The 25685-nt window shown below is 38.9% G+C and overlaps 2 protein-coding genes and 1 pseudogene across 5 annotated transcripts in view; 1 reads left to right on the top strand and 2 right to left on the bottom strand.

The window, feature by feature from the left end:
* The window catches only part of ELOVL7 (ELOVL fatty acid elongase 7), a 97953-nt gene that overhangs the window by 44650 nt on the left and 27618 nt on the right, over positions 1–25685 (bottom strand). Inside the window, exons 2-3 of one of the 3 annotated variants that reach the window (XM_011952196.1) lie at positions 5676–5714; positions 1068–1118 (exon numbers count right to left, since the gene is read on the bottom strand). The gene's annotated coding sequence lies outside the window, so the exon portion shown is untranslated. Of the gene's footprint in view, positions 1–1067; positions 1120–5675; positions 5715–25685 lie in introns of those variants that run through there. The other 2 variants (XM_011952198.1, XM_011952197.1) reach the window with 2 other exon arrangements.
* LOC105519039 lies at positions 3797–4447 on the top strand (annotated as a pseudogene). Its single transcript, XR_001002913.1, has 2 exons — positions 3797–3869; positions 4080–4447. The product of XR_001002913.1 is annotated as a non-histone chromosomal protein HMG-17 pseudogene (transcript).
* On the bottom strand, positions 16046–17834 carry LOC105519040 (dihydrolipoyllysine-residue acetyltransferase component of pyruvate dehydrogenase complex, mitochondrial-like; the record flags this gene model as incomplete). Its single annotated transcript, XM_011952211.1, is given in 2 exon segments — positions 16046–17791; positions 17793–17834. Coding segments are annotated over 2 exon segments (1785 nt in total), but the record flags the coding sequence as incomplete, so codon positions are not given.

Consider the following 25685-nt stretch of genomic DNA (forward strand, 5'->3'; position numbering starts at 1 on the left):
AAACTAAGCTGTGCCCTGACCACCATGGGCACATGTTGTCAGGACCTCCTGAGGCTGTGTCACAGGTGTGTGTCCTCAACCTTGGCAAATAAAGTTTCTAAATTAACTGAGAAACCTTTCAGATTTTCTGGGCTTATGGAAGTATTGCATAAGAGCCATAGAAAATGAAGGAGTCATAAAAGTAGAAACAACATATATCTCTTCGGATCTGCAAGTACGAGTGGCCAAAGACCTGATGGGACCCTGAATATCTCAAAGGATGGCAATGTAGACAGAGAACATGGAGGATTAAAGGGTTCCTCCTCCCAATTACCTTGATACTACATAAGTTTTTTAACTTGCTGAGGTCGGAGGGGAGGTGCTTAGAGATTAAAGCTGACGAAAATAGTTTTCTACCACCCCAAGGAATAAAAGTTTGAAATAAAAATAAAGCTGTAAAAAAATAATTATTTTCTTATATCAGACCAAATAGACTTTAAGTCAAAAACTGTCACAAAAGATAAGATCATTATATGGTGATAAAAGGGTCAATTCATCAAGAGAATATAACAATTATAAATATATATGTACCCAACATAGTAGCACCAAAAATAATGCAAAGATTAATAGATCTGAAAGGAGAGAGAGACTACAATACAACAATAGTAGGGGACTTTAATGTCCTACTTTCAATATTGCATAAATCATGAAGACATAAAATAAATAAGGAAACACTGAACTTGAAGTACGCATTAGACTAAATGAACCTAACAGACAGGTGCTGAACATTCTATCCAACGGCAGCAAAATACACATTCTCCTTAAGTGTACACAGAACATTCTCCATGACAGATGATATACTGAGCCACAAAACAAGTGTTACCAAATTTAAGAAGACTGAAATCATATCAAACATCTTTTCTTATCACAATGGTGTGAAACTACAAATCAGTAACAGGAGGAAAAGTGGAAAATTCACAAATACATGGAAAGTAAGCAACATGCACTTGAACAACTCATGGTCAAAAAAGAAATCAAAAGGGAAATTTTAAAATATTGAGACAAATGAAAATGAAAACACAACTTACCGAAAATTATGGGATGCCACAAAAGCAGTTCTAAGAGGGAAGTTTAAATGCCTATAATAGAAAAGAAAAAAAACTTCAAATAAATAATTAACATTACACTTCAAGTAACTAGAAAAAGAAAAAGTCAGCAGAAGCAAGAAAACAATATAGATTAGAGTCGAACTAAATGAAATAAAGACTAGAAAAACAATAAAAAGATAACAAAACTAACAGCTGGTTATCTAAAAAGCTCAACAAAATTGACAAACCTTTAGCTGGACAAAGGAAAAACAGAGTATTAACAAATAAAATTGGAAATGAAAAAAGAGACATTGCAACTGATACCACAGAAATGCAAAGGATCATAAGAACTGCTATGAAAAATGATACACCAACATACCCCAGAATAAATGGATACACTCCTAGAAACATATAACCTTCCAGGATGAATCATGAAGTGGGAGAAAATCTAAACAGACCAATAGTGGGTAAGGAGATCAAGTCAGCAATCAAAAACCTTCCATAAAATAAAAGTCTAGGACCTGATAACTTCACTGCTAAATTCTACCAAACATTTAAAGAATAACTAATAGTGATTCTTCTCAAACTTCCAAAAAAAACTGAAGAGGAGGGAATACTTCAGAACTCATTTCATAAGGTCAGCATTACCCAGATACCAAAGCCAGACAAGGACACTACAAGAAAAGAAAACTTCAGGCCAATACCCTTGATGAACACACAGGCAAAAATCCTCAAGAAAATACCAGCAAATGAAATTCAATAGCACATAAAAAGATCATGCACTATGATCAAGTGGGATTTATCCCTAGGATACAAGGATGGTTCGACACATGCAGATCAATAAATGTGATACACCACATTAATAACATGGAAGACAAAGACCACATAATCATTCCAATGGATGCATAAAGAGCATTTGACAAAATTCAGCATCCTTTTATAATAAAAACTCAATGAATTCGGTTTAGAAGAAACCTCAAAACAATAAAGGCCATATATAAAAAGCTAACATAATACTCAGCAGTAAAGAGTTGAAAGCTTTTCCTCTAAGATCAAGACAAGGATGCCCACTCTCACCACTTTTTTTGTTTTTTATTTTAAAAAATAGAAATTTATTTCTCACAGTTCCAGAGGCTGGAAGTTCACGATCAAGGTGCCAGCAAGATAAGGTCTCATTCTGCAGTCTCTTCTCTTGGCTTGCGGGTGGCAACCATCTCACTGTGTGTTTGAATGACCTCTTTGTTGAGCCCTCACTTCTATTCAACATAGTAGTCTTCCCTCCATATTCATGGGTTCTGCATCCATGGAATCAGAGGGCCAGTTATACATATTTTCAATCCACTGTTGGTGGATGTGGAATCCTCAGTTATGGAAGGTCAACTGTACTATACCATTAAGCATTCTACTTTTAAAAAATGTTTTACTTATTTATTTGGAGACAGGGTCTCGTTTTGTCACCGAGGCTAGAATGCAGTGGCATGATCACAACTCACTGCAGCCTTAATCTCCTGGGCTAAGGCAATTCTCCCACTATAGCCTCCCGAGTAGCTGGGACTACAGGCATATGCCAAAATGCCTGGCTAATTTTTTATTTTTTGTAGAGATGGGTGTCTTACTGTGTTGCCCGGGCTGGTCTCAAACTCCTGGGCTCAGGTGATCCTCCCACCTTGACCTTCTGAAGTGCTCAGATTATAGGCATGAGCCACTGTGCCTGGCCTGGACTATAGCAATCTCAGATTTTGGTATAGGGTCCTGCAACCAATCCCCCACAGATATGAAAGGCAGACTGTATTAGAGGATCTAGCCACAGCAATTATGCAAAAAAGAAATAAAAAGGCATCCAAAATCAGAAAGGAAGAAGTTAATGTGTCTCCCTGTAGACAATAGGGTCTTACAACTAGAAAACCCTAAAGAGTACTGGCTGTGGTGGCTCACATCCATAATCACAGCACTTGGGAGGCCAAGGCAAGGGGATCACTTGAGCCCAGGAGTTGAAGACCAGCATGGGCAACAAAGTAAGCCCCCATCTCTACAAAAAAAAATAAAAAAATTAGCCAGGCATGGTGGCGCACACCTGTGGTTTCAGCTACACAGGAGGCTAAGGCAGGAGGATGGCTTGAGCACGGGAGGTCAAGGCTGCAGTGAGTCATGATCGTGCCACTGCACTCTAGCCTGGGTGACAGAGCAAGATCCTGTCTCAAAAAAAAAAAAACAAAAAGAAAGAAAAAAATGAAGAAACTAGAATAAAGCAGGCAGAAGGAAGGATAAGCAGCTTGCTGAGTCTGTTCACTCTTTCTTCCCTTGCAGGATGCTTGCTCCATCTCCTCCTGCCCGTGAATGTCAGATTCCAGGCTCTCTGGCCTTTGGACTCGGGGAACTTGTACCAGTGGCCTCTCAGGGGCTCTCAGGTCTTTCACCTCAGACTGAGGGCTGCACTGTCGGCTTTCCTGGTTTTGAGGCTTTTGAACTTCAACAGAGTCACACTACTAGCTTCTCTCTCTTTCTCCAGCTTGCAGACGGCCTATTGTGAGACTTTGCCCTGTGAGCCAATTCTCCCCAATAAACTCTCTTTTATATATATACATATATCCTATTGGTTCTGTCCCTCTGGAGGACTCTAATACAGACTTGTGAGTTTGTCAAGTGAGATTTAAAACCATTTACTTTAAGTATGGGATTGGGTCAGTACAATTTTTCTTTTATATCCCTTATGTAAGTGGTTGTTAAACATGGTTGAAAACCAGAATCACCCAGAGAGAGATTTGGATTCAGTGAATGTTTGGGAAAATTCTGATGGGCTAGGTTTGAGAATCTTTTCTTAAAGCTTCATAAATCATTCTCAGACATGACAACACCCATGACAACATGAGCAACAGGCATAAAATACGTGACAAAGCATTCAGTTAAAGAAGGTCGCAGCAGTGTGAAGAAGAAGAGGTGAGAACGACCCCCGGACCAACCAAAACCTGCGCACGCTGCATCTCGCGTCCAGCACCTAAGTCCCCCCTCCAGTCGCCACCACGCCCAAGAGAAAGGCTGAAGGGGATGCTAAAGGAGATAAAGCCAAGGTGAAGGACGAACCACAGAGAAGATCCGCGAGGTCGTCTGCTAAACCTGCTCCTCCAAAGCCAGAGCCCAAGCCTAAAAAGGCCCCTGCAAAGAAGGGAGAGAAGGTACCCAAAGGGAAAAAGGGAAAAGCTGATGCTGGCAAGGAGGGGAATAACCCTGCAGAAAATGGAGATGCCAAAACAGACCAGGCACAGAAAGCTGCAGGTGCTGGAGATGCCAAGTGAAGTGTGTGCATTTTTGATAACTGTGTACTTCTGGTGACTATACAGTTTGAAATAAGATTTTTTATCAGGTTTTATAAAAATGCAGAATTTTGTGGGTTTTTTTTGTTGTTGTTGTTGCTGTTGTTGTTGTATTTTTGAGACAGAGTCTCGCTCTGTCGCCCAGGCTGGAGTGCAGTGGCACGATCTTGGCTCACTGCAAGCTCCGCCTCCCGGGTTCACACCATTCTCCTGCCTCAGCCTCCTGAGTAGCTGGGACTACAGGCGCCCGCCACTGCGCCCGGCTAATTTTTTGTATTTTTAGTAGAGACGGGATTTCACCGTGGTCTCGATCTCCTGACCTTGTGATCCGCCCGCCTCGGCCTCCCAAAGTGCTGGGATTACAGGCGTGAGCCACTGTACTGGGCCCAGAATTTTGTTTTACTTTTTTTTTAAGCTATGTTGTTAGCACACAGAACACTTCATTGCTGTTTTTGGGGGAAGGGGCATATGTCACTAATAGAATGTCTCAAAGCTGGATTGATGTGGGGAAAACACCTTTCCCTTCCAGTTTTGAGAGACCTCCTCTAGGTTCCCAGGAGGAGGGAGTCCCTGACTTTGACACACATGGCCACCTTGGCACAAAAGCCTTGTGGTGTGGAAAAAGAAATTTGTTTTTATGTCCTCTTCTTCCTTTCCATCTTTCAGCACAGACTTAACTCCCTTAAGCGCAGACATCTGTTGGGATCTGACCCCTAGTCATTGTTTACCAGTGTGTCAGGCAATCTGGACTTTCCAGTGATGCCACTGAGATGGCACCTGTCAAAACAGCAGTGGTTTCATTTCTAGATTGTGGATCTTCAGATAAATTCTGCCATTTCCATTTCACTTCCTGAAAGTCAGGGTCGGCTTGTGAAAAGTTGTTAAACAACATGCTAAATGTGAAATGTCAACCCTCACTCTAAACTTTCCCTGTTCAGAGCATCAGATGAAGACTTCACTGGGTTTTATAGTGGCTTTCTGATTTTTGGTAGTCCATTGAAGAAGGGAGTTTGAAAGTTGTTGTATACTGTTAACAATTGTCTGCCCATGTCCTGCCTGAAATACCATGATTGTTTATGGAAAGTATCTTTAATAAAGCTGGATACAGTTTGCTTTGGGGGGAAAAAAAAGAAAGGTCACTCAGGAATGATAAGGCTTCTGGGTCAAGAAGGGCAGAAATAGGAGGTGCAATCAATGCTGGAAAAGATTAATCTGGAGTTTAAAAAGAACTCATGAGAGATGTGAAATATGGGGACAGATGTTTGAATCAGCACATATATCCAGGATGTAAACTAACATTTTATATCAGGGACGATTGCTTAAAGTTCTTAAGTATCTGTGAAAGAGAAAATCACCACCTACTGTATCTTATATCTTAGTAAATTACAGAAAATTAGACCATAAGCCTTGTAATTTAGGCAAACAAAACTGATGGAGAAACGTTAAAGATACTAGTCACCTAACTTTCTATTTTTCAAATGGCAATGTTACAGAATCAGGGAAGATGCTTTCATCTGCAAGTAACAGAAAACTCAAAATGGCTTAACCAGTAAGAGGATATGTTTTCTCATAGTATAAGAAGTCCAAAGATAGGCGAGTTCTCCTGAGTTGGCAAAATTCTCTTTTGTCGTTTTTACGGAAAAAGATAGTAGCAACCATTCCAAATAGCACATTCTCATATACCTTTATTTAGAGCAGTGAAAGAGAATTTTCTCTGTGTTTCTTTTTAGGAGCTTCAAAATCCTTCTCAATGCTCCTCCAGAGGCCCTTAAATGTTCCTTCCCAGAATTGCATCACATGCCAACATTTAAACCAAGCACTGAAAAAAAAAAAAAAAGAAAAAACAAACAAACAAACAAAAAAACCCAAAACACTGGGACTGCAGTGATTTCTTTGTTAATCTACATTATATTTTACCATCCCATCCCACCCCGCACGTCACCAGCGGAAGCACATGACCTCAGGGAGAAAAGAGAATCCCAGAATAAGGAAGAAGAGTGGTTAGCTCACATGGAAGAAGGAAGGTTGAGAGACAATGCTGCCTGTAGCCGTGACACAGAGATTACCCTGCAGTGTCTTTTCAAATATAAACTGAAGCTTACAGCCTGAGCCTATCCAAGTGATCTCTACCTTTCCTCTGATAGGTGCTCAGGCTAAACTAATCTTGATTTTCGTTTAAACAAAGCATGATCAATAAGTGAATATGTTAAGTATACCTGATAAACATACTTTGCAACACCATATGAGACTTGTTAGTGAATTTTATATCTGCTATTTAGAAGTATCTTGTGCCATTGTCTCTTTGATACAGATAACACACTATAAACCTATAAACACAGAGAGCCTAGGGTTGGGCTACTACTTGTAATTGTTGTTTTATCACTTCCATGAACTCATGTTGTTCTGACAGGTATATAACATATTTAAATAAAATAGATGTTTCCCATCCTCCAATAATAGAACATATTACCACATTTTCTATATGAATTAACTCAGGCCTGTCTTTCAATCAGGTTTAAGAGTAGTCATTTCCATGTCAAACAGAACCTCAAACAAGTATTTTTACCATCCTTTCCACTCCCTACTACTCCATTATTTCATCTCAATTTTCACTTCCTCATTTTCCCTTCATAAAGGGATTTATTAAGAATTAAATGCCTCTAGAAAGGATAACATACGTGCATGACCCACCAAAGTAATTCAGATTGCATTTCTGTTTGGCACAAGCTCTTCAGTATAATCATGACTCTTGAGTTTGAGCAGAGGCAAACAAACTAGATGTTTACTCACCAACCTCAACTAGTTTACATGATAACTTGTAAGAAATGAAGGAGTCCTAGAAGCCAGTGATACAGCAACAGGCACCACTAGCAAATACAATTCATGTAAAAACCTTAGCACGAGTGCTAAACATTGTGCTACTTATTGCGCTTATTTTTACTCTTATTGATAATAGATGGCCTCTCAATCTAAGCAGAGCAATCAGTATCCTTCCGAAGTCTCTCGTCCTAACTCAGCATTCTATAATTGGAGAGACAGGGCAAACTTAGAAAAGAGTCAGAGAATCTTTAGGGGAAATAAAGGACCCACTGAAGTCACCATCAAGTATAAGCTCAGAGCTAGGCAGTGCAGAACAGGAGGATAAAGACAAGGGCCCTACTCTCAGGCAGCCTCAACATGTGCAAAGAGTCTAGACTCTGGGATGAATAAATGTGAGTAAAGAAAAGCATCCTAAAAACTGTACAGATGATAGTGACCACTGGGACTAACCGGGAAGTCTCTCTATCAGAAGAAGTGATAAGTACCCCAAAGGCAGTTTAATTCTTGTTTGTAATTTAAGTGCTAAGACTTGAATAGTCCTAGTCTTGAATAGAACAGGTGCTTAATAAATATCTGCTGAATGAATTTAAAAATGTTGTAAACTCAGAAAAATAAGGGAAGGCAAGAGGGACAGACTAAATGCTCGATTTCTTAGGCCTTCTTCCCCACTTTTTTTGAAACAAATACAAAATACTTCTCTCATTCATTTTCTCTTCAAACATAAAGTAACTTTTGAGCATCTATTATTGTGCAAGAAGTGCTAAGCAAGACACAATATTATTTTTAAAACATGATTCCTAAATTCAAACAACTGAATCTGGCAGGGAAAAGGTACCTACTCAGATTTCTACAATGCAAAGCAGAATGCAGGGGCATGCAAACAGTTCACACTGACTGTAAAAGTCTTTAGGAATGAAGAGTCACATCTGTATCCACACATGACCTAGAAGAAAGGCATAATGGAGGAAAGGACACATGAGCTGAGCCTTGAGAATAAAATTTCAATAGGGCAAAAATGTGCACAGCTGAGAGAAAGGAGAGGCCTGCATTGCAAGTAGAGAAAATTCATTTGCTTATTCAACCAATATTCTGAAGTATATGTTATAGGCCAAACACTTTTTTAGGTGGCAATGATACAGTAGGAAACAAAACAAAAATCCTGGCTTCATGAGATTATGAAAAGTTGCGGATGTGTTTCCAAAATATTTGTTGCTACACTTGGCAACATACAGGGCTAACGATGGAAACAACAGGAAGATCAAGACAGGAAAGGTAGATTACAGCAGTGGCACCTGATTCTGGAGAAACCAAAGGCGAACCAGGCTAAATAATTTCTTTAGAGTTAGTTCTGTTGACCATGAGGAGTCATTACAGGTTTCTCAACTGAGAAATGTCTTAATCAAAGTGGTGCTTTGGAAAGATTGACTGGGTGGTGGAATCCAGGGCTGGGTAACTGAAGGTGTGGTTTAAAAGCAGGGAGAGCAATTACACAGTATTGCATCCTATTGGGAAGGATCCAGCATAAGCCAGTATTGCATCCTACTGGGAAGGATCCAGCATAAGCATCACTTCCTCCGAGATGTCATTCTTGATTCAGCCAGTCAGGGTCAGGTGTGCCACTAAGGTATCCTCAAAAGAATCTCTCATCTATGAGAGCACTTCCTGTATACAGTATTGCAAATCTATTCTTATGTTTTCTACTCATAAAGAGGAAAGAGACTGAGTCTCATCACCTCCGTGTTCCCAGGGCCTAGACCAACGCCTGGCATGTAGCAAGAAATATGTGTGGTATGAGGAAATATCCAAGTGTTACGGATTGAATTGTGTTTTCCCAACATTTGCATGTTAAAGTCCTACCTCCAGTTCTTCAGGATGTGACCTTATTTGGAGAAAGAGTCTTTCCAGAAGTCATCAAATTATAATGAGGTCATTGCATGGTCCCTAATCCACTATGACGGGGGTCTTTATAAAAAGGGGAAATTCAGACATAGACAAGCACACAGGAAGAACACCCACCTATAAGCCAAGGGGAGAGGCCTGAACAGATCTTTTCCTCACAGCCCTCAGAGAGAACCAACCCTACCAACACTTGGATTTCAGATTTCTCATCTTCAGAACTATGAGGTAATAAATATCTGTTGCTTAAACTACCTAGTTTATGTCACTTTATTACAGCAGTTGTAGCAAACTAATACACCAAAGTGAAGATGTTCACTCAACTTGAAGAAAAATCCAAAATCGGAGCCCAGGATTAAGGCCAGGGTTACCTATAAAGAGAAGCAATCATTGTCGTGGGAGCAGACTAAATCTCTGTGAGAAATAATATAGGAGGAGACATGGCAGAGGGTAGCACTTAGGGGACACCCGTGTTTAGGATAATCAGGAAGAGCAGCTGAGACAAATTTAAAGAAGCAACAGCCAGAAAGGTGCAGAAGGAAGCTGCCTGGTAGGAGCTTCAAGTACTGCAAAAAAAGAAAAAGAATGACGAAAAAAAAAAAAGTAACAGAAATGTATTGTCTCACAGTTCTGGATGCTAGAAGTCTAAAACCAAAGTGTTGGTAGGGTCGGTTCCTTCTGAGGGCTGAAGGAACTGTTTGCGGTCTCTCTCCTTGGCTTGTGAACTGCCATCTTTATGTTCACAGGAACGTGGCCCCTTAGGGAACATCCATGTTGGGGAAATAGAAAGAGAATCCAGGGACAAACATAAAGAAGCAAGTCAGAGAGCTGCAGAAGGGAGCTTCTACTTTGGTATTGGTAGCAGCTGCAAATACAGAAAAAAGAAAAATAAATGGTCAAAAGAAAAACTGCCCACAAAATTTCAGAGAGGCAACCAAATAAGGAAGGGCTACATACAAATATTCTAAATTGCAAAACGCTGTGGCCCAGGAAAGGGTTGGGAGCACAGTGGCATCTACGATATGGCAGGGTTCCTAACCCAACATGGCCTCCTCCTCCAGCTGCACTGGGGATGCAAAAGAGCCTGAGAATCCTCACAAGCAACCCCACATCGGAGGAGAAGCAAATGGACTAACAACCCTAATTTTTTTTTTTCTCCAGGTGGTGAATGGAACAACAGGATTGATTCTGATTATGGAAACTCCATATACTAGTGAACAGGTAAAAATGCCTTAAAGGGAATGGGATGCAACCTATGAGGTGGAATGAATCTTGGTATGAATATTGAAAACTACTTAAAAGTGAAAATACAATGCAGGTTCCTGAATTCTTCTTTCCTTCACTTTTCATGTCCTCAGGCTACAGGAAAAAATGACTATGAACTGAAGTTATCAGCCCTCAAACTATTGCTCAGTGAGAAAAAACAAACTGGCTCAAAAATACTGAGGGAAAGAGACAGCAAAGCACCCAAATTGTATCAGGGCAAGTATGTGGTCTGACTAGAGGTGCCCTAATATTCATTTGATGAAAAAAAAAAATCACTGGAAAACTTTACAAATAAACTCTAAGGGGAAAGAAAGCAAAGCAAAAAGGACCCAGAAGACAAAAAAAAAAAAAAAAAAAAAAAAAAAAAAAAAAAACCAAGAACAACAAAAGGTAACTAAAGGAACAAAAGGAAATTCTCCAGAAGCGTTTTGAGTTAAAAACATGTATTCAGGCCGGGCGCGGTGGCTCAAGCCTGTAATCCCAGCACTTTGGGAGGCCGAGACGGGCGGATCACGAGGTCAGGAGATCGAGACCATCCTGGCTAACACTGTGAAACCCCGTCTCTACTAAAAAATACAAAAAATTAGCCGGGCGAGGTGGCGGGCGCCTGTAGTCCCAGCTACTCGGGAGGCTGAGGCAGAAGAATGGCGTGAACCCAGGAGGCGGAGCTTGCAGTGAGCTGAGATCCGGCCACTGCACTCCAGCCCCGGCGACAGAGTGAGACTCTGTCTGGAATGGGAGACTGTAGAACCAATGAAACAAATTGAGGACCGAAGCATCATTAGCACACTAAAAAATAAATCAGAAACAGCTAGAAACAGAGTATTCAGAGCCAAGCAGTGATTTCTAGTTATAGAAGAAAAACTGAAGTGTTCAAATGAAAATAATAAAGGTTAAAGCAATATATATGTAAAAAAAAAGGAGGGCAAAGATGATCCTAAACAAGGGTAATTGGTCTTTCTAAAGTAAAGGATTCAACAAAAGAAAAAGTAACATATTCAAATACATAACAAAAAATAATTTCCTACTGACTCTATAGACAGACTGAGAAAACAAAATTGTAAGAAAATCTGATGCATAACAATCAATAGCAAGACAAATCCTGATTAAATTGATGAACTCGAAGAATAAGAAAAAAATTCTTATGCATCTATGCAGAAAAATCAAATTAAAGGAATCAAAGAAAACCTAAATAAATGGTAAGTGATACCATGTTCATGGTTTGGAAAATTTGTTATCAATTCTCCTAAATTGATCAACACAATTCTTATTAAAATTCCATATGCTTAGCATATGACCCAGCAATTTTACCCTTAATATTAACCCAAGAGAAAGACCTATATTCATTCCAAAACTTGTACATAAATGTTTACAGTGACTTTATTCAGTCACCCAAAATAATAAACAACTGAAATTTTCTTTGACTAATAAATGGATAAACAAACAGTAGTATATCCATTCAATGAATTATTATGCAGCAATAAAAAGAAAAAGGCTACTGATACAACATGGATGAATCTGAACTGTATTTCTGTTAAGTGAAATAAGCCAGACTCCAAAGAATACATACTATAAAATTCATTTATGAAATTCTGGAGAAAGCTAAACTATAAAGATAGAGAACGTGTCAGACGTTGCCTGGGGTTGGAGGATGGAGGGGGGTTCATTACAAAGCACAGCACAAGAGAATTCTGGAGGGTGATGGAAATGTTATGAGAACAAAATGATTTTTTTCTTTAAAAAATAGTATTAAGAGACTGGTGAAATGTTGACAATTTTTGAGAATGATTGATGATAGTGCATGGGTGTTAATCTCTACTTCTGTGTATATCTGACAACTCTATATTAAAATATTTAAAAATGAAAAAAAGAAAATGTTAAGGACGATAAGTGGTATTGGTAGTGTCAAAGAATCTAAAGAAGACACTAGTTCTTCAGTGTTGAGTGAATATGAAGAAAAAACCTACTGAATTATGAAACTAGCTAATAATTTATAAACTTCTACAGTATAATACACAGTTGGGTGGCAGAGACCAAACCTAGGCTCCAAGGAGTGAGGAGACATTGAAAGTAGCTTGTCTTGATAAATATAAACTCATCCCAGAGGAAGGTTTGAACTGGAGGGACTTCTAGAGTCTGTCTAGCTGTGATGACTGAAGTTCTGAAGGATTTTTCAAGAAAGAGTTGGATCCAACACTCAGCTCAACCGACTTCTGGGATCACTCCCTTTCTATGATCCAGTTACTCAGGATACTTATTTATAGGAGGAAGAAAGAAGGTAGTAGAGAGAAGGACAGATTTATTTCAAGGACGAAAACATCTTGAATACATTTGTAAGGCCAAGAAAAGTTGGTGGAAGAGGAGAAGCTGAAATTGCATGAGTGTTTATGGATATGCCTAAGGCGAAAGCTTTGATTTCACAGGAAATCAGAAAAGAGTAGGAAAATAGAGAAACCATAGCCTCAAGTTAAGTTCCACTGGTCACAAATGCAAAGCAGGCACGCAAGATAAAGTCCTTATTTCAGCACCTGCACTCAACCTAAACCAGCTAGGGTTCTAAAGCATATTTGCATTTCAGTCAGCTGGAAATTCACAGTAAGTATTTCACTGAAACAAAAGCATAATAGGTAGTTTTCTAGATAAGCCACAGATACTGACTTAGCCCACCGTGTGAGTACGTTTTAGCTGGAGTTCTGGTTTTGAGAAATGGAGAGATGATCGGCTCAACAGAAGGAAGGAGAGCAACCTTTCCTGGGGCATTAAGATAACTTTATTAGGAGATAACTTTATAAGGAGACTGAAGGAGATCTCGTACACCCAGGGATCTCATTCTGTCCTAAATCCATCAAGGCCTTAAATCCACCAAAAATGTCCCAAGTACACAACTGCCTAACTCTCCTCAAACAAACAAACAAACAGTCAGTTTATTAAACTGCAACACATGTTGGCTACATAATGGAAAGAAAGTAATTTCATCATTAATTCTGAAGCTTGAATGTACATTAGGCTTTCCTGAGGTACTTGGTGAAAGATATTTCCAGGGCCTCCCCCACAGGCAATCTCATTTAGGTGGTCCTTCAATCACACTTAGGGAAACACAGCACTATGATTTTCTGGTTTTGTTTTTTAAGACAATGCTTGTTAACACAAATGAATCTTTGAATGTTTTAGGTACTTAAGAAAATGGGGCATTTCTTATAGTATGAAGGAAAACATTTGTGGGCAGAAGAACAAAAGAAGCAGTTTGGCCCAGTTTAAGGCAGTACCCCTAGGATCCTTCTCCTGTTATATTTTAATACTTAACACACACCTTCACTTCCCATTCATGAGTGAGGACATGGACACTGGAATCACATACTGAAGGGAAAGGGAGATGGTGAATTCATTCATTTATTAAAGGCTTTTCATGTGGATTTTTCTAAGCCCCCTGCTTATCTAAACTTCTGTTTAAAAAGCTTCTACAAAGGCCGGGCGTGGTAGCTCAGCCTGTAATCCCAGCACTTTGAGAAGCCGAGGCAGGCGGATCACGAGGTCAGGAGATCGAGACCATCCTGGCTAACACGGTGAAACCCCATCTCTACTAAAAATACAAGAAAAATTAGCTGGGCGTGGTGACGGATGCCTGTAGTCCCAGCTACTCGGGAGGCTGAGGCAGGAGAATGGCTTGAACCTGGGAGGCAGAGCTTGCAGTGAGCTGAGATCGCGCCACTGCACTCCAGCCTGGATGACAGAAAGAGACTTCATCTCAAAAGAAAAAAAAAAAGCTTCTACAGAGAATTCATGTTAGAAACATTATTTTATTCAAAACTGAAGATAGATTAGCCCATTACCTATACATGATTATTCAGTGGAATCAATAATTACTAAAATATACAAATATGCAATCCTACAGCACATTATATATAACCAGAACTGATATTCCACTCTTGTGCTTTAGGACAGGCAGGACAGTTTTTCAGGGCTGGCATCTGATCTGATTCACTGGACATCCACACCACACTAGTTTATTAATATTTTGGTTCTAACTCCTGCACATACCTCTATATTTGGGAGTCATTATACTGCATTTCATTTGCAGATATGTTTCACCTCACCTAGAATTTTGTAAGTTCTTGTAGGGTAGGGTGGAAGGGTTTCTTAAGCAAATTTGTATTGTGTACAGTACTGACCCAGGGGAGGTGAGTCAAGGACTAAATATCCATGGTATTCATCAATCAGTCAAGATATTCTTATAGCTCTACTGGGCAGTAAGGCCCAATTTTGTCAGTTTCAATTTTAACTTAGAAGAATAAGTAAATAAGGTATATTTATCTGTAAATAACTCACATGACAAGGTCAACCTCTCAGCTTTCTGTTATCTAACTGTATTCTATTTGTGCTTCTGCCCTTTACTGAGAGGCTGTATTTGATATTCTCAAAAGATTTTCTTCACTGAGATTGGTTCTCAAAAACTTGAGGAATGCGTTTTCATTAAGGTCAGTTGTACTTTTTTATTTAAAAAAACTTTGTGAATTAGCTGCATTTTATTCATTTGAACTATGATCATTCATACCGAGAAGGAAAAAATAGTATATCGTATGTGTGTGTATGTGCACATACTATATATATATATATAGTACTATATACAGTATAGAAGACAGTATAGTCATTAGCATACTGGGCATTCTAAGTGTTTCTCTTTATTGGCTTCAGTGTCTTTCTCAAGTAGTCCATCTGACTTATTTTCTGGTAAGTAGCAGGCGCCTTCCTCTTTCTCACTACATTTTGTTAGACTAATAAATAATGACATATTCCTGAAAGGGGAAATGGAAAAGGTAAAAATAAAAATAAATAAATAATGACATACCAAGAATAAAAGATTAGAAACTGAAAAACTGGGGCCCGTATAACTCACACAAAGGCCATCAACCTTTGTCTTCATGGATGTATTTTTTTGTTTCTTCATTTATATCAAGTGGCTGGTTTATATTTAGATTATCTCAAGAGGAGGGGAAACAACCATGTATAGGGATTCATAGAAAAATAAACAGTCAGCTGAAAAGGTCTAAGAAAATGTTGACTTTGAAAATTTCACTTATTTTCCTTGAAGTTTTCTACCCTTCCCATCGATGATAACCCAAGATCATATAATGGAAAATTTCAAACCAGGGTTAAATTCTAAAGTAAAGCTTCAATTCAAGCCCTTCCCCCATGATAATTAATTTTCCTGATTTCTCCTTCTCTCACATCTAAGGAGAACATTTTAGGCGATTAAATTTCAGAACTTCAAGGTTCCGTCTGGGTTACCTTTATGTCTTTTTCTTTAGGGAATCACAATTCTACCTATTCTACATTTCCTAGTGGAAGTACTTATCACCAGCGGGCTAGGCAAGGCCACATGTCCCTTAATTAGGAGTGCAGAGCTAAAAATCTGGTGTCTGATTATTAAATGTGCACAATATTTGGGTGTAATCGGCATTTTAAAAATTCAGTAATGTCCATTATAAATAACTTATCTGGACAGACTCAATAATAAAAATAACTGGTTAAAATAAAAAGAACCACCTGTTTAATACATAAATATCTTGATAAGAATGAATCATTGTGACCTGGAAGAGTCTTTTCTTCATACCCCTGCACTTCATACTCCTGCACTGGAGGATTTCTCCCCTCAATCTTTGGTGCTCTCTTTTCTTTCTATTGAGTTAGTTAGAAGAACATGGTGATAGGTTTTTCAAGGTACTTTCTAAACTCAGCAAGCCACTGGTCTCCAACTGCTCCATCCACCACCCGGTGATCACAACTGAGTGTAACAGACATCATGCTAGCCACATCAAACCCTTTTTCATTATCTGCAGGAACCAGTTTATCCTCTGAAGCACCAATTGCCAAAATACATGCTTGAGGTGGGTTAATAATAGCAGAGAAATTCTTAATTCCAAACATTCCTAAATTGGAGATCGTAAAAGTGCCACCTTGGAATTTGTGTGGCTGTAGTTTACCCTCTCTTGCTTTGGTTGCTAAAGAAACAACATCATTAGTAATGGTTTCCAGCCCTTTTATATGTGCATTAAACACAATAGGTGTGATGAGTCCTGTAGGAGTACTGACTGCAACACTGACATCAACAACGCGATTTTGTCTCATAACAGTGTCCATCCAAGAGGAATTTGCTTCGGGAACTTTTAGACATGCCAAAGCTGAAGCTTTTATGATGAAGTCATTGACAGAAATTTTGCTTCTCCCTTCTAAAATCTTATTAAGTTCTTTCTGTACCAACAAAACTTCTCCCATATTTACATCTATAGAAAGGTAATAATGAGGTATGGTTTGCTTTGATTGCATTAATCGTTGTGCAATAACCTGATGAATGTTTCTAACTGGGATATCTGTGAAGACACCTGTAGGAACTGGTGCCATTCCAGGACCTGTGGGAGGCACAACAGCTGCTGGAACAGGAGCAGCTTTACTAGGCACAAAAGAGTCAATATCCTTCTTGGTGATTCTACCATCTGGTCCTGTACCTTTTACTTGTGTAAGATCAATGCCTTTCTCTACTGCCAACTTCTTTGCAAGAGGGCTAACAAACACCCTTCCCTTTGGTCCAGCAGGAGTAGCTGGGCAGGGTGCTGAAGGTGTAGGAGCTAAAGGCTAGGGAGTTGGAGGAACAGTGGCCACCAGGGGTGGGGTAGGTGGTGATGCTTGTGGTTTTAAATCTGTTACTTCAGTTGGCCTATGGTCAGCAAATGCTGATATATCTGCCTGTTTTTCTACAATGATACAGAGTGGGGTTCCTAGAGGGACATCTCTTGTGCCTTCAGGGACCAGGATTTTTGCCAGATAACCTTCTTCCTGTACTTCAAAATCTATAGTGGCTTTGTCAGTCTCTATCTCTGCCAATAAGTCTCCTTCACTTAGCTTCTCACCCACTTTTTTTTCCCATCTCTGAACTGTGCCCACGGTCATGGTGGGAGAGAGGGCAGGAAGAAGTACCTGCATGTGAGGGGGATATGAGCTACCAGGAGCCTGAGCAGAAGGTGTAGGTGGCGAAGCAGTGGCAGCAGGGGCTGGTGCTGGGGCCACCTGTGAGGTAGGTGCTCCCGAGGAATCCAATGTATAATTCTTAAAAGCCTCAATATCCTCAGGCTTGCCAATTGTGATACAGATGATCGCTCCAATGGGAACATCCCTGGTACCTTCAGCAACAAGTATCTTTGCCATATAACACTCCTCCAGGCTCTCAAATCCAACAGTGGCTTTATCAGTTTCAACTTCTGCAATTAGGTCACCTTCGTTGATTTTGTCCCCCTCTTTTTTTTCCCAATGGGCTATGGTGCCTGCCTGCATTGTGGGGGAAAGAGAAGGCAATGGAACCTTCTGATGCGGGGGAAGACTGTAACAGCAGCGGCCGGGTGACCCCAAAAGCTGCAGCAGTAAGCGGTTCCACGGCGTGGGCCCCAGAGCTGGGGATCCAGCTGCACAGTAGTCGGATGTATGTTTTTTAAGACATCCATGTTGTATCAATAGCCTTTTTCTTTTTATTGCTGAGTAGTAATTAATGGGTTATGGAGGCAGTGAGTTACTTACCAGGAGAGTGAGTCTGTTATAAAAGCCAGTCTAGCCAACTCTCATGAGCCCCCTCACCATGTGATGCCCTGCACCATCTCAGGACTTTGTAGAGAGTCCCACCAGCAAGAAGGCCCTCACCAGATGTGGCCCCTTGGCCTTGGACTTCAGCCTCCAGAACTGTAAGAAATAAATTTTTTCTTATAAATGACCCATTCTTTAGTATTCTCTTATAGCAACATAAAGGGTAAGAGACCTAATCTCAATCTTAATCTAAATTTTAGAAAAAAAACATAAAAGAGAAATATAATTCCAGGTACAGTGGCTCAGACCTTTAATCCTAGCAATTTTGGAGGCCAAGGCAGGAGGATTTCTTGAGACCTGGAGTTTGAAACCAGCCTGGACAACACAGAGAGACCTCATCTCTACAAAATTGTTTTTAAAAAATTAACTGGGCATGATGGCACACACCTGTTGTCCCAGTTACTCAGGAGACCAAGGCAAGAGGATCACTGAAGCCCAGTATTTGGAGGTTACAGTAAGCAATGACTGTGCCACTGCACTGCAGCCTAGGCAACATAACAAGATCCTATCTCTCAAAATAAATAAATAAATAAATAAAAGAAAAAGAAATATAAAGAATAAAATGCTATCTTGAGAGGAAATGAAACAGTACAATGTTTAACAAAGAGTTTCTTGCTGTTAAGTTTGACAATAGAGAACCAAATTTATTGCTTGGTATATATTTAATTTTCATCAGAAAACGTGTTAGAATAGAAAAAAGTTTTACTGGTTGTGACCTATGTTGTTCAATAACAATAGTGACAAGCCCTCTCTAGGCTGGAGAGGACAAGCTGCAAAATTTAATTGGAAAAAAAAAAAGAATAGGCATATGATAATGAAATAAAGGAAAGGGATTGTTCTTCAGTAGATCTGACAGATTGTGATTCAGCACGGCAGGGATTCTGGATCACAGCACCTCTAAAGGGATGCTTGATGGAACGTGTGACTCTTCTCAGATAACCATCTTGTGTGGTTAAAGGTTTCCTTTCTCACTGGAATTATACACAAAAGTTAGGAACCTCCCTCTTGCTAAACCTGAAGGCTTCTCCTAAGTTTTTGTCTTCTCTGATCTGCCTGCAGTCCCTCATTGTTGACCTCTCCTTCCTTCTCACAGCCCTGACCTTGGCTTCCACAGTATAGCATTCATCGCACTGGCCTCAAGCCTTTCCATCATTCAGCTCTTGCATCTTTTGTTTAGTTGGTTCTTTTCTTCATACCCCTGCACTAGAGGATTTCTCCCCTTAATCTTTGGTGCTCTTTTCTTTCTATCTACTTGCTCCTAAAAAAATGGCAATGAGTCCTAAGTCTACACTCTGAACCCCAACCTTTCATCCGTGCCAGAGTCCATTTTTTCCAACTGCCGATAAATATTATAATTTGGATATTCCACCATCACAGGAAGCCTAACTAATCCCAAAAGGAAATCATCTTGCCCAGCTTCTGTCTTCAACCAACAGGTTTCTTTATCCATCGCCTTCACAGGTGTTAATGGCTTGACTTTTCTTTTACTCCAAACCATCGGAATCATCTTTGACTGTGCTCTTTCACCTCCAACCTGTGAGCTGTTACAACTCGACTTTTCTCAAGTGAAAATGTTCCCCACAATTCTTACTGCTAACAACCAGAACTTCAGTTGACATGTGTACTACTATAACTGGGCCTGGATAACTCTTGCCTCTACTTGTATATCCCTTAAATCTATGCTTAGGGTTAATCTTATTAAGAGAAAAAAAAATAGTCCTAAAATACCACTTTCATCACCTTTTCCCATTTCCCTATTCTAAATTACATCAAGTCCCAAATTCTCAGCTCTACTATCTGACTCCACTCTTCTCATGCAACACTCCCTACTGCCCTCCGATATAAAAATCTCTATTTCCCTTCAGTAAGTTATTTCTCACCTGCCCCCATTCTTCCCTCCCAATCTCAGGAGTCATCAACTCTTTGTTTTTGTTTCTATCATATTTTTTTTCTGTTAACAGAAACAGGGATTGTTACTTTAGAGAACACTTGTTAAAAGACTACTAGCCTGGTTGTAGTACAAAAAGGATTTGCAAAGAGGAGAAAGCAGGAGCTAAAACTGGACAGGTAGATTGGGGCTGACTAAGAAGGTCCCTAAGGGTAAGCGCATCACAGTCTTTTCTCTTAGACAGTTAGTTCTCAGGCAAAAACACTGAAACAATCATCTAATTATGGTAAAGCCCAGACAAGCAAAACAAAATACGAAGGTCTCCCTTGTGACCACCATGTATGAGGTTTGTAAGAACAAACATTTCCTGCCATGGGAACTTAGCCACTGTCTGCCTCAGATGAAAGCAGTTCCTCTGCTTTCATACATTAACCAAGATGCTCAAAAGCAAGGAGGCAACAAGAACTAACTCAGCTGTTACTTCTCTGACAAAGGTCGGAAAGACTTTTCTCAGTTGCCCAAATCAGCCTATGCCAACCTGGAATCCTCATTATCAAAATCTTTTGCAATAAGAAAGCTGTCTTGATTAAAGTTTTAAAAATTGGTGGTTCTGAAAAGAATAAAATTTTCATAATGAGTTATTATGAAATCTGTGAAATGGGTCAAAAATGCATAAGCAAAAAGCAGAACCACAGGTGACAATCAGCCTTCTCATCCAGCCTCAGTAGTCATCCTGGAGTATTGCTCAAAAGTCAAAGAGGTGTTAACAGATTCTGTGAGAAGATTGCAGAGTTTTCTTGAAACAAAGGGAGCTGACCCAGCATACCACACGCAGCTATTGTCTATACTGCTTGAGGCAAAGGAGTACAGTGAGTTGCTACCCAAGTTATCCAAGAGAATAACAACGCCCACTAACTGAAGGCTCTGGGTCATGTACTGTGCTAGGTATTCCACTGACATTATCACATTCAATCTTCCTAGCAGCTCTATCAGAGAAATGCCATTATCTTTGTTTTACAGATAAGGAAACTGAAGTCAGAGAAGTTAAGGAACTTGCTCCAGATCACATAGTTATTAAGCTGTAGAGGAAGTGTTCAAAGTTCAGGGTTCCAGTCTATGCTCGTCATGATAGCACACAGCTTCCCAGTGTGAAGGGCAGTAAGAACAAGATGGTGAAATGCATTTCGTCAATCAACCAACATTTATTAACAGCACACTAAGCACTATGCTGGGCTTAATTGTGAATGGTAGGCAGAAAATACAGGGCTGAAGACTCACCTCCACCCCATCCCCATTTACTGCTCCTAAAATCCCTATCCCATGAAAAACATCACATGAACTACATTGCAACTAATTGCCAGGAAACTATAAGAGGAACTAACAAAGCATGTGAGCTGATAGTCTTAAATTCTAAGCATATACAGAATTTTAAGTGGTGGCCTTTAAACATATGCTACCAAGCTGATATATAATGAACTGAAGTCAAAACTACTATTATACAATAATCAGCCTACATGACTTTTCATAACAAGTGTGATTTTAATTGGATTAAGGAATTTTTAGCATGTTTTCCCCCTAAATAACCCACATGAAAATACTTATCATTCTTTAAATGTTTTTGTTCACTTCCTCCTATATGGGAACATAAAACTATGGAAAATACTAGCAAGAATCATACAGCTGGGAAAGAATTTTAGAATTACCTAAATCTAAATAACCTTAATATACACTAAATCTACTACTTACATTCAGGTAATGAAATAAGCAGATGAGTATTTCATTTTCCTTTAGCATCACTCAGAGTGAAATCACAAAAACCTTGCAGAAGTTATCTACCTTTGCTTAACCCTTTCATTAAAAAGTAGGAACTAAAAATGAACATCACATTGGAATGTGATGTTCACATTACATTACGCAAATATACACAATAAAATTTATTTATTTTTTTCGAGACAGAGTCTCGTTCTGTTATCCAGGCTGGAATGCAATGGCACTATCTCAGCTCACTGCAACCTCTGCCTCCCGGGCTCAAGCGATTCTCCTGCCTCAGCTTCCCAAATAGCTGGGATTACAGGTGTGCACCACCATGCCTGGCTAATTTTTGTATTTCTTTTTAGTAGAGACATGGTGTCACCATGTTGTTTAACATTTATTTTAAAAATAAAATAAAAATGGTGAAAGTCTTTAGGTTTGCTAAAGCAAAGATGGAATAGTAATGTGTAGCTCACAAGTTATGGTAGTTTTTATCTGAGGTCAATGGAGTGAAAAGACATCTCGGGCAGATCTGAGGCATGTCCTGGAATGGTATGGAATAACACTAGTAATCAAAAGACCAGAACCTGGGTTTGAGCTCTGCCAACTTGCTCTGTGACTGGATATCAGAGCAACTTTAATCTTTGCGTCTCTATTATCTACAAAATGGAGATAATACATGTCGTTTATAAGAGTTTTGGGAAGGGCCGGGCGCGGTGGCTCACCCCTGCAATCCCAGCACTTTGGGAGGCCAAGGCAGGTGAATCACTTGAGGTCAAGAGTTCGAGACCAACCTGGTCAACATGATGAATCCCTGTCTCTACTAAAAATACAAAAATTAGCCGGGCATGGTGGAGGGCCCCTGTAGTTCTGGCTACTCAGGAGGTTGAGGTAGGAGAATTGCTACCAGGATTTGGAGGAGACGGCGGTTGCAGTGAGCCAAGATCACATCACTGCACTCCAGCCTGAGCAACAGAGCAAGACTCTATCTCAAAAAAAAAAAAAAAAAAAAGAGTATAGGGAGGATTAATTGGTTAACTTTAAGCACTACATAGTCTAAAGACTTCACCTGAATAGATTGGGATCAATAAGACAAGGTGAACTCCTGGAGGGCAAAGAATAAATGTTATTTACCTATACCCCACCACAACCCACAAGACCACACAGTTCTAGCCAAATAGGCCAAATTACACTATAAACGGATTTTTGAAACAACGTCAGCACTGGTTATTTCAACATGTGGCCCTTGAAAAAATGTACAATGATAATGCCATGGCAACTTCTCTTCCAGTTGATATTTTAAATATTTAAGAAATTAACCAGTAGACGCAGGAATTAGTTGACGATAGATACACATGCATTTTAAATTATTGGGGAAAATACAGATGATTCAACAAATTATGTGAGGATCAATGGGAAGCCAATTGGAAAAGAATAAATTGAAATCCATATCTCATATTAAAACAAATTTCAGATAAATAAAACATTCAAATGTACAAATGAAATTATAAAAATACCTGGTGTTTGGGGGAAACTGAATGAAAAGTACACAGATCTCTCTGTAGCAATGTTGCAACTTTTTGTGAATCTATAATTATTTCAAAATTAAAAATTAAACAATTGGTAAACCTGAGATAATTATTTTACAATACTGGAATGAGGCAGGCTTTTCCAACAATGACACAAAACATAGAAGTCACAGATGTAAAGATTAAATATGATCACTTTAAATATTTATACAGTGAAAAGCTTAAGCACACAAAATCAAAAGAGAAATCAAACTGAAAGAAAAATGTATCTCATGTTCCAAAACATTACTTTCTCTGATATATAAAGGCTTTCAACAAATTAAAAAAAAAAAAACTCAACATGTCTCAGGAGAGAAATGAAAAAAAAGACACAAAAAACAGAGGGCTCACAGAAAAGGAAATACAAATAGCTCTAAAACGTATTCAAAAAGATGCCCAATGATACTCAACAATGTGACAAGTGCAAATTTAAATTAGAGTGAAATATCATTTTTACTTATCAGACTGGCCAAGACCATAAAGTCTGATAACACACTTTGTTAGTCAAGGTGTGGAGAAACAGGCACTCTCATACATTGCTGATGGGAATGTGAACTGGTACAACCTCTATGGGAGTGATTTGGCAATATCAACTATAAAACAAATGGTATGTGTGTATGTGTGTGTATATGTATATGTATATGTATATGTATATATATGGTGTGTGTATATATATGGTGTGTGTATACATACGGTGTGTATATATACATACCATATATGCACACCATATGTATATACCATATATACACACACAACATATATATACCATATATACACCCCATATATATACACACACATATATACTTATACTTGCATGAAAGATACACACAGGAGATTTTTTATTGTAGCAATCTTTTTTTTTCATCATTCTATGTGTGTTTTAATAAGTAGTGATGCTCCCATTATAGGAATCCATTATTAACCTAATTTTCTAATGGAGGAAGAGAGAAAAGATAATTACCACTTTCTGTGGAATACACAACTTAGGACCAAATAATAGCAATCTAGGAAATAGTAAAGATTTTTGGTTTATATTTCATGGATAGTGCTGCTGTTCCAACCTTATAAAGTAAAGCTGTCTGCTTCCCAAATTTCAAAAATTAAAATACTCCCCCACCTCACCCTACCAACCAGTGCCCTTTGGCTTTTGTTTTAGAACAAGGGTTAAATGGTTGCTGATCATGGATGCACCATTTTGATTTTGTGACCTTTCACACACAGAAATCATACCAAATGGCCAGACACTTATTTTACAGAACAGTTTAAATATTACACATTGGCCAAATCAACTTATTCCACCCATCCTGGTGGAGGGGGAGAAAAAACCCATACCTATAAAACTACTTCACTTGACAGGATGTGTCTACCAACAATAAGTAGCTTAAACAACTTTCACCAATTAAGATGTCTAGTTTAGATTTTAAAATGGGAAAGTCAAACATTTAAAAAGTAAATATAGTTGAAAATGTAAATCAGTTATAATCTGAACCTAATGAACCATGCAAGGAGCAAGGGTTAATAAACCAATGTGCTTTGAATTTGTTCAAGTACTGATATTTCTGTATATAAAGATTTAGCACATATATATAACAGCTATCATGAGAAGTGAAAAAAGATTTTTCCCCAAAAATGAAAATATTAAAACTAAGTTAAAATACATACAGTTAGTATTCCACACAGCATAAAATTTGACAAATCAAAGTTTAACATGTCCCAGTTGACCATGTGTGAATATGCAAAGCAGGTATTAAAACCAATATGTCCAATATTTAAAACCAGTTTGTAATTGGGGGAACTTCTAAATCCTTAATTAAAAAACACAAATGAAGTGAAAGCTTTAAACTGGTACACACTGTTCACACCTATATTTCAAGTTTGGAAATGCATATTTGCAAGCAGCAATACAAAAGTATTCATGAAGAATGCATAATCTCTGAAAATTATGAAAACATCCCTGCTACCAATACATTTCTAAATACAAAACTGACTACCATATTTGTTACTTCTGTGTAGCGAGAGAAGTTCATTTTTAAAACAGATAAAATTCAGTCTTTAGGTGTGAATGGTATGAATGACAGTCTTTTTTTTTTTTTAAATTTCTTAGTCGTTTGGAATCCTTAAGCATGCAAAAGCTTTGAACAGAAGGGTTCACAAAGGAACCAGGGTTGTCTTATGGCATCCAGTTAAGCCAGAGCTGGGAATGCCTCTGGGTCATCCACATCAGGAGCAGAAGCACTTGACTGAAAAAGAAAAACCAAAATTAACCACAGTTCTCAATTCTTCAAAACTACATTGTTAGCTAGTGTCCACATTAAGATAGAACTCTAAAAAAATTTTTACTGTTGGCCAGGCAGGGTAGCTCAAACCTGTAATCCCAGTGCTTTGGGAGGCCAAGGCGGGTGGACGACCTGAGGTCAGGAGTTTGAGACCAGCTTGGCAAACATGGTGAAACGCTGTCTCTACTAAAAATACAAAATATTAGCTGGGC

The sequence above is a fragment of the Colobus angolensis genome, unplaced genomic scaffold, assembly GCF_000951035.1.
Source record: "Colobus angolensis palliatus isolate OR3802 unplaced genomic scaffold, Cang.pa_1.0 Scaffold337, whole genome shotgun sequence".
NCBI lineage: Eukaryota > Metazoa > Chordata > Mammalia > Primates > Cercopithecidae > Colobus > Colobus angolensis.